Source organism: Monopterus albus, unplaced genomic scaffold (genome assembly GCF_001952655.1).
Source record: "Monopterus albus unplaced genomic scaffold, M_albus_1.0 scaffold148.1, whole genome shotgun sequence".
In the NCBI taxonomy this organism is placed as follows: domain Eukaryota; kingdom Metazoa; phylum Chordata; class Actinopteri; order Synbranchiformes; family Synbranchidae; genus Monopterus; species Monopterus albus.
The window spans coordinates 504,288-518,246 of NW_018128028.1; the positions used below are offsets into that span (position 1 = coordinate 504,288).

Below are 13,959 nucleotides of genomic sequence, written 5' to 3' on the forward strand. Positions count from 1 at the left end.
TTCATATACATATGTGCTTCCTGTCATGAATCTCAAGTGTTGTGCACTGTGGTGTCTGACATATACTGCAAATATAGTGTGCTCTTTTCCTGCCCACTCCATCATCACGCTTGGTGATGTACAGGCACTGAAAGTCCACTCTTTTAAAATGAAAAAAGATCTATCTATCTATCTATCTATCTATCTATTGTTGTCCTCCTTCCACTGTTTTCTGTGAATCCAAAATACAGTAGAAAATGTGTTAGTGTGTTCCTTCACTTCAGCCTTTTTGTCTCAAATGCCTAGTCACACACAGTGCTAGTACATTTGATTAGGTTTAATGGGAATATTAAGCAGACATGCAGTGACATTCAGAATACTGTCTCTGACTTGTACAACAGCAGAACCTGTTGTATAATTCGGGGTAATTACACTGCCTGTTTTGCAAGGAGCTCCCCAGATAAAATATATGCAGTTGTTGAATGTGAACATGGCCAGTAATGGACTTGTCATGAGTGAAGTGTGAAGCGTTGCCTGACAAGAGCACTACAGTAGGATGCATGTCATGTCCTGCCAGATCAGGACATTGTCACCCGCTCTCCCCACCTCAGACCTCACTGATAGCCTCTGACAGCCGCCATGTTTCACAAAGTGTTGACACAGTGAATGCCACTGACACTTATCTCTACTCACCTTTTTCCTGTCCCACTCCGGAGTATCAAGGCCGGTTCTGGGGACACTTAGTGTTGGTTATATGACTGACTATTTTAGGTGGAGTGAGAGGCAAAGGACAAACGAAGAGAGAGAAAAGTACGATAAAAGAGGAAGGAGCAAGTGCTCCCAGGCCTCATGCTGGGTTTCACTTGCAGCAGCAACACTTACAGACTCAGCTCAATCCCAAGTTTTGCCTCCCACTGATACTCCAATCAGTCCAGATCCACTGTGATGCACCTATGAAAGGTTGTGCTACTCGGGTCCTGTAAAAATATATGCACTGCCCTGTATTTGTAGCTATGGCTTTCCCCAACCTGTCTGTTTAGCCAGTGTGAAGTGCAGCACACTGAAAGACTTTGAGTTATTAATTTATTAATACATTTATCAAAGGCAAATTTCCTCTACTGTGATACAGTTATTTGCTGTTCACATTGCTGACATTCACCGTGTAGTACAGTGGAAGCTGCATGATCTCACTTGTCTGAGAGAAATACTGTATGTGAGAAAATGGTGTTACTGTGTGTAAATTATGTTTCTGTTCAACTTCATTGCACATCAGCTTTCATCTACATCTCTATCATGCATTTTTTTTGTTCATCTCCAAAACATGAGTTCATTTATGTTTATTGTAATTATTATTATTATTTTATTTGTTATGCATGGAGGTCTATTACAAATATACTTGTTTATGCATTAATAAACATATCTCTGTTTCTTTTCTTGCACAGAGCACTGTACTACATTTTGATGCTATGAATGTGTTGATGTAACAATGTGTTTGCCTCAGAGAAGCAGTGACTCAGGAAGCAGCTTTTTGAGGTAGCCACTTAGTCACCTGTTTCACTAGATTAAGCCATCCACAGCAACTGGTAAAGCTCTGATCTGATTGGTTAGGTAGAGCTGCTCACCTCATTAACTCCATGTCATGCTGTGCTGCAGCTCAAATGTGGGTGTATCCTGAAATGATTTTTTTTTCACTTTAAACCACAAAGTCCATGTATATATGCATGACACAAATCAGTGTCAGTGACAACTGCAGATCACATCTGTATGACGCCTCCCACATCAGATCAAGTCAATAAATTGATTAGAACAAGTGGAGCTTCAATGCCTTGTATTGCTCTCCCAAAGGGATTTAACTGTTGTCATGGAGACATGATGTGCATCAACAAAAGAGGTGACTGATAACACTGACATGACTAATCTCTTTTTCTTATTTCTGCCCCCTGTTCCTTTTTCCTTTGTCATTCTCTTTGTATCTGTGGCCCATTTGTTTGAGTAGCTGTGTAGGATATTTTTTGCAGTCCCCCACCCCCTACCCCAACAGTAACTTTCATACTTTCTCACCCCATGCATCCCCTTTTTCTCTTGTCTAAGATAAGTGTGTGCATAGAGGAGTGTCAGTTATAAATCTCATTTCACTGTGTAGCCTTCTCAGATACCAGCAAGATAAAGAAAGCCATAAATATGGCCGTATCATATGCAAGTTATTGCTTTGCTTTTAAATGTAACAGGGCAATGAATAACCGGGGAAATTGTGAAAAATAAAGTGTGAATCAAGGCTGAGCTCTGCTATAAGGGCGACAGAGAAACCGTGTCTCTACAAAATGCATTTAAGTAGTTGTCTTTAGTGTTGAGCGTGCTAATGTGATGGGGTGCATAACGACGAGCACTGCCTTCAGATGGATGCAGATTGGGCTGTGCAGGATGTGGTCTGCGATTAGCTGTTTTTGAGGATTTTGAATTTTGGCTCTCAGTCACCATAGTAACCAGAATACAATACCACCCTTTAAAATCAATTTCTTGTTCTTTTTTCTTTCATCCTTTCTTCCTTGCCTTTATTCCTTTCTTTCCTTTTTATTATCTCGCCTTTCCTCCTTCCTTCCAGTCAGTGTCTCTCCCTTTCTTTCTCTGTTTTCCTCAGTCTTTGCCCTCCCACCCTTTCTCATTCTCACCACTCTCAGGGCTTAGGGGAAAACGAGAGGCAGGGAGTTGGACAGAGATGGAGGGAAGGTGGGAAAGAAACGAGGCGAGACAGGGGAGAGTCTGTTAGCGAAAGCGATACAAAGTGAGGGAGGGGAATTTGAGAAGCTACACAGAAGGTGGGGGGAGCAGGAGTGAAAATGAGAGAGAGTTTCTTGTCTTGTCTCCCAGCTCTAGCTAGCCAGTCAGTTATTCAGTCTATTCCGCAGACAGAGGCTTTTTTCTTCCCTCTACCTCTGGATGTGCTTTATCTGGCTAGAGTGTCGCACCAGCTGGGTATTAAACCCTAGTTTGGGAATAAAATAAACAAGATTTTGCCAAAAATGAAGCACAAATGCCAAACAAGGCTATGCAACTAAACCGCTGCACAGAGATAGACCTGTGTAAAAAAGGGAGGCGCATGGTAACATTGTGTAATTAGCCAGTGCATTTTCCCTATCACTGTCAAGCCAGATTAGCCTCCTCCCTGGTTAGGAGATGTGTCAGAGTACCTCTCTCTTTAGTCCTCTTAATGGCTTCCTGCATGTCTATATTGGGAAGTGGCTCAGCCTCCTGGAAGGCAACACAAAACCAAATACAACCCTAATCATTTGGTTTATATTAGGCAAATGACAAGCAACCTTTTTCCACTAAGATACCAATTACTATAATAGAGTTGAACTCAACATAACAAGTGGGCATTAATTTGTTTCATAGACAGCAAATATGATAGATTTGATAGAATATTGCTTCCATTTCCATTAGCAGACCAGCAGACTGTATCCTTACAGCTGGTATCTGGGAGGTGACTGTCAGTTTGTCTGTTTGTGTCCACCATGTGCTATATCTGAATTTAAGATGACCCTTGATCGGAGTGGGTGGACGGCAATGTGTATGTGTTAACGATGGCCACTCTTGCAGACATACGTGACACCGGTGCCAAGCCTGTGATGGTCTACATCCACGGAGGATCCTACATGGAGGGGACAGGCAACATGATCGATGGGAGCGTCCTGGCCAGCTACGGAAATGTCATCGTTATCACTCTCAATTACCGTGTTGGAGTCCTTGGTAAGAATCTTTTCATTTCTTTTTCCCCCTTCACCTCCCACTTCCATAACATTTTTCTGGGGCATCTTTGTAGGGCAGCTACATGTAATGAGCACACCTGATTGCCACATACAAACAAGGCTGGGGGAAATACACAGCGGTGTAAATGCACAGACTCGTTCCTGTGCTTCTTGTTGACGTGGTGCTTGTGTATCAAAATCACAGTAATTGAGTGTGCTGAATGTGGGTTTGTTGTTGTGACTGGGGGTTTAGAATAAATTAAGAAATTATTGTAATGAGTTTGAAAAAAAATGATGAGATGGGCGTGAGGCTGGAGAGATAGAGGAGAGGAGAAGAGTCTGTTAGACAGAACGAGGGGTTCTCGCTCCGAGTTGCGGTTGGTTGCAGATTGACTCACACAGCTGAATCCTCTTTCAGACACTTGTGCATGTGTGTGTGTGTGTGTGAGTGAGAGAGTGCATGGAGAGGCAGAGAAAGAGATAGAGAGCAAAAGAGAGGGAGAGAGAGCTCCATGGAAACAGCTGCAGCAACCCAAAATGGAGTTTGTTAGCACACTACCCAAGCTTTGTACTTTTCCCATCCATCTCTCTGACACAGCTGATTTTCCTCCTCACACATTTTTTTTACATTTCAAGTGGTTGCGTACCAACCGCAAACACTTTGAATATAAAATGAAATTTCCATGTTGTTTGCATTTGGTAAGAACAAAGCCTCAGATTGAATCCAAATTGTTGGCACTTGTTTACATAAAGGTTATTACTTTGGATATTCCACAGGATAGTGCGTGATTATTATTGTCAAAAAAGAAAGAAAGAAAAATCCCATTAAAAAAGACCAAAACCAACAATTTGTAATTCTGTATCTTAAGACATCCCTACTCAGCTAGAAGCACACTGGGTGCAACTGAAGAAATATTGTAAATGTTTTAAAACTAGTTGTGAATATATAGCTTCATTTTTTCAAAAGTTTCCTCAAACAAAAAACTAACATAATTTTCTCCTGGGCTCTGTAGTTTCTGGTAAACATTACTCAAAGTGAGGTGAATATGACATTTGTGGTTACAGTATGTGAACCCAGTTGCTATAAATGACTGAATCTTGACTTATTTGATGCTTTTTTTCTTCTTTTTTTAGGTGCAGATTAAAGAGCACCTATGTAACATTTGTTCAGTGGTGATTACAAGCACATAATAAACCTAAAATTTAGCAGCACAAGTTATAAAAACAGCAAAATGATTCAGTAGCATGAGTCATACAGCAATACCTTAAGATAAAGCCCATGATGCACCAAGCTCATGGTCGGCCTTTGGGTGTTGGTGAGATATGTCATCCTCGTCTTCACAATGCTGGCATTAGTCAATCTCCGTTGCCAGCTTTTCAGACAATTGGGCATGCTAAACTGGTGGTGGACCTCGTTGGTGAGAGAAACCACTCTGATTGGCTGTTCAGCTTAGTGAATCACAGCACGAGAAAAGAAATCTTCAGGAAAGCCCCTTGAGTTTATTGCTGTAGTATCCATGATTTCACCCATGTAGTGCGGTTTCCCCTGGTTTTTCGCCTCCTGCAGCCTCCTTTCTTCTTCTACAACCAAAAGACCAAGGGCAGAGAACAGCATTGCCATTTGTAACTTCTTACCAGACATATTGCTGATTACAAGCAGCCATAAACAGCATCTGTGTTGAATGAGACCTGCTTTGTTTATGCTTTATTTCCACTGTCTAGGTCTTCTTCTTCTTCTTCTTCTTCTTTCCTTTTATGAATGGCAAATACAAATACAGCCACTTGCTGGTGGGAGGAGTTATTTCTCTCACACAGGTACAAAATATATGTGCGAGTTGTAGTCTGTGGTCTGTGCGGTGTGTTCAAGTACCACTTTTTCAACCCTGCTGGCCCAGACAAAGGTGACATGAGATGATGTCGGCCTTAATGGGTGTTAGTTCTCTGACGTCGGCTTGGTCTGTCTCTGCCCTAATAGTTATACTACAGATATGTATGTGTTGAATTGAACAAGTTTTGTTTTTTTGCTTTTTTTTTTAAGTGCATTTAAAGCAGCAGAACAGTGTGTATACAGTCTCCATGATCATAATGCAACAGTGCAGCTCCCCAATGTGTTCTTAAATGTTTAAACAGCAAAGGTGGTCAGAGGTACAGAAGAAGCTACTATATATCAGTGGTTACCAACTTGCAGGTCAAGTTCACAAAAAGTATTTTTAGCATTTTTTTTTAAAACATGTCTCTTTCCTTTTGATATATTGGACAGGTTTACCTTTTCAATTTTTAAAATGTATTCATATGAAGACTACTGCTCTACTGCTAATACACACACAATACGTGTCAATTATTGGTTTTGGTCTTTTATGGCATTTGCTAACAGTAAATAAAATATAGAATGCTATCCTACTGTATACCTATCCTTAAAGGAGCAGTCCACCTCACCTCGCTGCTCAGAGAGCTCCACATTTCTAGAGCAGGAGGGTGATTGACGAGTGGTGCTGCATTATCTTCCAGGACATTAAGATGACTTGTGTGGTTGAATCATGGAGGCACAACTACATCATCCTGAGACTCTTTTTGATGGAGATGAGAGCGCTACGGCCTATCGATTTTGTCATCAGGATTGCTCGTCTTGAATACTCTGTGTTTTGCTCTGTCATTTTTGTTATCATTGTGAGCCATTGTAATCAGCCTTCAGGGTGGTAAGGTAGTCAGAGTGCTGGCTGAGCATGCTGCCTTATGCTCCTGTTGCTGGTTTAAAGCTGAGCACGTAAGCCTAATACAGATTCATGATCATATTTCTTTCATGGCACTTCAATTATGAGTCAGATGTTTCTTCTCTCGCTGCCACATTTCACTAAATGTCATTCTACATGCATGCACACACACCCTCCAACACCACAAATGAGGACTCTGCGCGCTCACACACATTATTATTTGCACACACACACAAACAGTTTTAGCAAAGGCAGAGGCACAAGCATAAACAAACCATGCACATACACAAACAGATGTGGTTTTCTCACACGCACTAGCACACACACGCTCAAAAAACATGCACTCACGTAGACACAACTACAGTTCATAAAGCAGCTCTCTTAGTGAGCTCCCCGGCAGCCATTCTGAGAAATGAGCAGAGAAGAAGTGATGCATGTAGTTGAGTGATAATGTCCATCGCTGTAGCATGGTCCGATAATCTCCCCATGGTACAGCTTTAAACTGTTATTACAGACACGCTCATATAAACCAAATAAAACCAAGGCCAGAGAGAGATCAGACCATGATGGGCCAATTAACACTAAGCTGTGCGAAGATTTTCAATCATAAAGTGTGAACTGCAGTATTCACATCATGAGAAATTGTAATTACTTGTCTTCATTTTATTTTTGTTTGCAGTTTTTATTGGATATGGGTGTCGCTAACAGTTGTGTTGTTAATCTAGTCTAAACAGCATTAAGTGGAAAAGATTAACTTTATGTGTTTGACACTACATTAGTCATTGCACTCCTAGTTGAAAATCATGCATTTGCAGCGTAATATGAGGTCGTCTGATAGCAAGGCGAGAGAAGAGGCTTTAGTTTCTTCTTCTGCAGTTTTAGTTCAAGCACTATGTACTGTAGCAGGACTCCCTTCATTTAAATAATGAAAAAAATTCTTTAATTTAGATTCTAAGCAGTGTGAGGCAGTTTCATGTAGAAATGCAGAAAAAAATAAATAAATATTAATGAAAATAGAAAGCTCTTTTAATTAGGCAGCTTAAAGGGATGAGGGAATAATGGAGGGAGCAAGAATTAGACAAGATAATGAGTTTAAAGTGAAAGCAGACAAGGCAACTCAAACTACACTTTCTGACACTAATATAGCTCTTCCACGGTCTCTGGGCAATCTGAGTATGGCATTAATAATGCAGTAAACACCTCTGAAATACACACAGCAATCTGAATATTTAACTCCTCTCAGAAACAATAGGCCTAAACTATTAGGCAACAGCAGCCCTTGCTAACAAGTGTGCTATGAAAGCAGTTAATTTTAGAGAAAGAAAAACATTTTCACCAGCAAACTGGTGGACAAACTGGATAACACCAAACTTAGGTAAACATCACTGATGAACATTTCATTTTCATTATGCTGGTTCTGCAGGAACACAATTTCCAGAGCTTTTCAGCATGTCACTCAAGTGGAGCAAAATTTATTGAAAGATGCTCAGCATGTTATGAAATATAGATTTAGCATTTGTTTGTTGTTTTCCAAAAGACAGGCCACAGTGGATTTAATCTATATTTCAATGTGGTTTCATAATACGTGCGCCGCAGCTGCAGATTCTACAGTGAAACACAAGCTGAGAATACATTTGCAGAGAGAGAGAGAAAAAGAAAAAGACTGAGGAGAGAAGAGAAATGTGCTAAAAAGAAGAGATAATGTAGAGGAGAGTTGTACAAATTCTATTCGAAGACTGATGTGTCGATTCGCTGCCAACCCTGTTCCAATTAAAGAGGAGTCTGCTAAGTTTCTAGTGCTGTTCTATCATTCCCTGCAGCTCTTAGCCCTACGCTGCTGTAATGGTAATTATTGCTTCAAAGGGTGGACCACAACTCTCCTGAGGCCCCATTTGGAAACTTTTATATCTCAACCTTTCCCTATTTAGATGAATGAGAATTCATATCAGATTTAATCTCTAATTACTTATTGACCCTCCGCAGTGTGATTATCACCAAATGAGATAGAGAGAACAGAGTTGAACATCGTCCAGTCTGTCCTGTTAGGACTCGTCACACTCGGCTCGGCTCAGGGACCTGAGGAGCAAGAGTTTGTTTACCAAAGAGAAACAGTGTTTGGATTTCTGCTCATTGATCTGTATGTGCGACAGAGAGACAATTGTAAGTGTGTGTGTCTCAAAGTGTATGACTTGTCTGCCTGTGTGTGTGTGTGTGTGTGTGGTCTGTGCATGTAGTGCGCATGCATGTACCTATTGCGCCGCCTCTCTAATGATGTGTAATGAGTCCCAGTCAGAGGGGAGTATCTTGTATCACTGCTCTTTACAAATATAATTACTCACTGGCTATCCAGAGCATGTCAATTTCCCAGTCCGTTGGTGGGGGGTGGGGGGGGACTTAATTACTAGTTTCAAGATGCATTAAAAATTAACAAAGGCTGCATCTCTTGCCAAAAACCAAGGTGAGACACTTCTTCCTGGCCAAGTACTCTGAAAAGGAGGATGGTCAAGAGCAGTCTGTTCTAGTGGAGAGTGTTCCCCTCTGACAAGGTTTATTTATGACCTTTGATGTGTATCTTCCATATCTCTCTGAACGCAGCCATTTTGTGGTGGGACTGTCACCATCGTGGGCTGTCAGCTCAGTCTACCCAAGTTATCCAAGTCCTCAAAAGAATAGTTTTAGATCCAATCAAAATAACTTCACCCCACTACATGAGTGTAACTAAAGCAGCACTCTCAGCACTGAAGCAGCGGTGTGGGTGATTTAGCATCGATTTGTTGAATTGCCAGAGTTATTCTGTGTACGGTAAGTGACTCTGCCTTTGTCTGTTATGTCTGTCTCCTAAACTAAAGATGGTGACTGTTGACAATTCAGCAGAGGATATTTGTGGCTATGTGTGACCAGTATCACAGAGCTAAAAAAAAAAAAAAGGAGGCAAGTTTGTCTAGTTATTTTTCACTACGGAATAACTGGTGAGCTCCTCTGAGAGCTGATGGCCTCCTGACCTGGTACTCAGCTGGATGTTGGTTACGTAGTAATGCTGCAGCATAGGCTGTCATTTTGATATTTCTTCTCTGAGGGCATGTGCTATAAAAGTATTGGTTTATTTCCATTTCCATGTGCACTTGTCCTTCCAAGTGTCTTGTGTGTGTGAATAAACTGTAGATGCAGTTTAATACATTTTTATTTACACGTGCTGGACGAAGGCTTTAGGCATTTTGGATGTTTACATTTTCATCTATTTTTCCCAAATTCATTCTGCACTAATCCTAAGTGCACAGCCAGAGTCATAGAGAACTACAACAACAGGAGCCCTGCAACAGATGGTATGCCCCCCCCCCCCAAACCCTTGATCTTAACATCATGGAATCCACCTGAGATGCTTTAAAGGCAACAGCTAATAACACAAACTCATGGATGAATTGTATTTATCGACTACAAGCATTACCACAGTTTTAGTGTCTGCACAAGCTCTTAGTCACATCACTCTCTGCACTGTCTCTTGGAGAGATCAAGGCATTTCTGTCTTTTCAGCGTCTGACTACAGTGCTTCTAAGACCGGTCCCTTCTTGGATGGCTTAACACCTAGTACCTAAGACATATAAATGGTGCCCACGTTGTTGTGGGGTATTTGTCTCTTATGCAAAGCAGTCTGCTGCTGCTTCCATGATCTTATTGCATTATTGCACCATTTTTACATAAACGATGTTTTTTTATTTCAAGTTTATGTGCAGGATGTAATCTGTCTGGGTGGGTCTCGTTAGTCACACCGGACGTCCGGGGCCACAAAAATCACTCTCTGAGTTATGAAAAAATAACACTCAACATGGTGGCCTCCTGTGTGGTTGGGGTGAATCGACGTAAAATAAACCCTTCCTGTAACAGGCCTCTTCAGTAAGTCTTCCCAGTTTCAGTTATCATCTGATATATGAGCTTGCCACCAAGCAGAGGAATTCTCAAACAGTAGGTGGAAGAAAAAGCAAAGGCAGCGTGAGTTCTCCTTGCCGTTTATTATCAGGAGGGGAGCTGAGATGAATATTTACTTGTTTTTATTGCCATTTGGTTGAATTCATCCAAATTAAGCAGAGACCAAAAACATTTATTCATTCTATTAATGTCTGGGAGTGAAGGATTGAAGTAATGGTTTTCATGCTCCAGTCTGCAGCAGCTTGTTGATGCTGCTTTCCTACAAATCACTGCCAGGAAATGAACTCTTAAGCCACTCTTGCCAGACACACTGCAAAAAGCATCTGGCTCCACGAGACATGGTGGAGCTGTGTCCTATTGTTTCTCAGTGTTCGGCTTTTTCACCATCCCCAAGAAGACGTTTCCTTTCTAGCTTAAAACTCTTGAAAAGTGCTGATTAAAACTGAAAGGGGATAATGCTTGTCTAGGACTGAGCCCTTAGAAATAATGGAGCATTTGATGTCAAAGAGCTTTTACACAGCAGGAACTAGGATCTTTGTCCATGCTATAAAATTGTCAGACATTTGTTTTTACTTGTGTTGTTTCTGAAAAAGTAAACATCATATGCTGTAGAATAGTCATTGATTGACTGACTGGCACAGACTACAAGCTCCACATCCATAGTGTGTGTGTCATTTTAAATGCTAGAGGCCTCCCTGATTGAAAGAATTTAGTCAGTTGCTGAGGAAGGGGAACCAATCAAGACTAATTGTGTTTTCACACACTGATGGGAACGCCTAAAATCTGGAACCTGCAGCTGGGTTTATGTAGCATTTTGTCGGGGACATACATGAAGCTTAAAGAGTTAATGCAGTTAAAGTTGTAATTGTTAAGGTTTTAATTAAATTATACTCTGCTTTTTATGACTTAGCATTTTTCAGCCATAATCATTCAGTGTATTTGCATTTTGCAATTATATTGCTATATAGTAGTGTTCATTTTTAGTGGCACCATTGAAATTATCTGCCCTCACATGAGATTCACAGGAAATGATGCGTGTATGTAATGCAGCATTACCACTGTTAATTTTATTAATATCAGCCTCACTGCTTAATGTTCAGTTTCTTGCAGTCTATATCAGAGCTGCATTAAGTTCCTGCCAGTACAAACCAAATATGTTCAGCTGTCACTAGCTCTAACTAATTTGCCAAACCTGGGGTGTCCTATATGTGAAGCAGTGACTGGCAATGCAATGAACTTGTCACAGAAGTTCATTTATCAACACTAGTATATTGGCATTTCTGGCATTTTTTTGACAGAGGATCAATAACTAAGTAACATGATGATCAATCAATAATTGTATACTGTGCCTTTTTCTCCAAAAGCAGCTACCGTCTGACCATTTTGAGCTCACAGCTGTGGAGAATCCATTTATTTTCATTTGATCTCATTGACTACATCTGCTTAAAAAAATCAGTTACTCAATTAGAAAGTGAAACATGGACACAGCAAGAAATCACAGTCAAAACAGTCTATTAAAGTTTAATCTTTTTTTTCACCTTTTCATTGCACAGAAGCAAACATCCAGGCTGATTTTATGGATTCTGACTCAATTCCAACTTTGACACCCCAGCCCCACTGCTGACAGACACAATGCTTAATTAATTTTTCCATTTTCTCCCAATTTCAGATTCAACTTATGTCAATGTCAAATGTAATTTTTTTAGATATATCTCTCTGTGAAGCATGACCAGCTGAAAGGCTGGTATATATGATATACCTTCAAGCTGTTTCGAGGTAATCGCCCGCTCAGAATCATCACAGCAGCATTTTACATTGTTGTTCTACACTGAATGAACAACAAATTTCTCCTCACTGTGGTGACTTGAACTGAGATTGCTGATTTATTGTTAATGAGAATTTGTCCTTCCTTTTCATCTTCCAGCAAATGGAAACAGCTCATTATATTTCATAAACGTGACATTTTGGGGGGGAAAAAATGGCGACATTAAGAAATCAATTTCTACAGTACGGTAGTGCTTTTCACTGTGCAAAACAAGCTTTGCTGTAACACTGCCCTGAGATGAAAACATGTTTAGATGATCGCAGTACTCTCACCAAAACAGTAAATATGCATTACAAAGACATCAAAGAACTAACCTGGTGACTGCTTTCATCTGGTCAAGGGGTCCTCTGCAGTGTCACATGTAAAAATGGAGCACTTCACCCAAAGACGGCAATATGAAGTGCACGAATGGAACGGCGGTTCACTGAAGGAAAATGTCAACCTTGTGTCAGAGTGTGTGCTTGTGATGTTTTATTACTGCATGTTTGACCTTTACTGTTAGTAATGGAAGATGCGCTTCTTGCGTGGCTTTCATTTGCATCCTTAACATTAGTAAACATTATTTCTGGTCTAGTGTAGTGTAGTGGCACCACCAGATGTGAGTTTTCTTGGGTATTTGAGTGACTTCTCAAAGACAGAAGACTAATATTTATCGAGTAGCTATCTCATTCACACTGACATGGCATGGTACAGCAACAAGAGATGGCATTTCCATTTCCACCTCAGCACCAACCGACGTAATACCGATTCAGGGATAGAGCTGCAATTTCCACGTACGCTGCTTGCTACCTGAACTTTTTTTTTCATATCTTGTAGTGGTCCTTAAAATGACTCAATTTGAGAGCTCGACTTAAAAAGTATACCCAGTAGGCAGTACCTAATGCAACACATGCACAGTGGCAGGTGCTGCCACTGCTGTGATTAAGCTATTCCTTCACCTTCTGGTTTTTGTGGCAGAGGCTATTAACTTACACGAATAGATGTTTCAGGGTTTTGTGTTAATCCCTGGCTGGCCTTCGCCTTTGCTTTCAGGGCCAGATGCCCTTTTAATAGCCACATCAGTAAATCCCAAAATATATTCATACCAATGGGGGCTTTTGTGTGACCTGCAATAGTTAGTCGTGTTTGAACCGGTTTATTGCCCAGCAATTACAAAATGACCTTGGTTTCTCAAGGATATATATTTGAAGGTCTCCTCCACCTTTAATGTGTAATTGCATAGCAACGTAGGAACGTAGCTGTTATAAATGATGTCTTATAAGTTTACTGGGAGATTCTAGATGCTAGCAAACAGTTAATGAATCATCTGTATCACTAAATAACACAAAACATTAGCATTTCCAAATTAAAATACAACGGGGTGCACAAAATGCCACAGAAAAAAAGTTTGGGTAATGTGTACTGCAAATTACTGTCTTGTTTTTCCACTGAGATATTGACACAAGGACTGAAAATCAATTAAATGAAAACATTGCATATCACTGTATGAAGACTTTGAACAAATATCACTCTGTCAGATGATGGCACAGGCAAGATTTATTGTATACCCAAAAGGTGAATATTTGTATTTCTGAGACTTTTATAACTTTAGTCTATTCCCAACTCATATTGGGCTTCTTGTATATGGCGCCTGTAAGATCTATCTGTGGTGATTCATTGCTTGAATGCTTTGTTTTGCTTTATACTCTGCTCTAGGAGGGAGTGTGGGGCTCCTAATGGCAGCACAGCTTTTCTTCTTAGTGCATTTGTCCTTGAGGGATTTTTAACTTCAAAA

At 40.5% G+C, this 13,959-nt stretch overlaps 1 protein-coding gene across 2 annotated transcripts in view; it reads left to right on the top strand.

Moving 5' to 3' along the window:
* Positions 1–13,959, top strand: part of nlgn3a (neuroligin 3a) — a 127,257-nt gene that overhangs the window by 41,677 nt on the left and 71,621 nt on the right. For both annotated transcript variants that reach the window (XM_020614629.1, XM_020614630.1), the window contains one exon: positions 3,577–3,726. In XM_020614629.1, the coding sequence (XP_020470285.1) occupies positions 3,577–3,726 (150 nt within the window). The remainder of the gene's footprint in view (positions 1–3,576; positions 3,727–13,959) is intronic.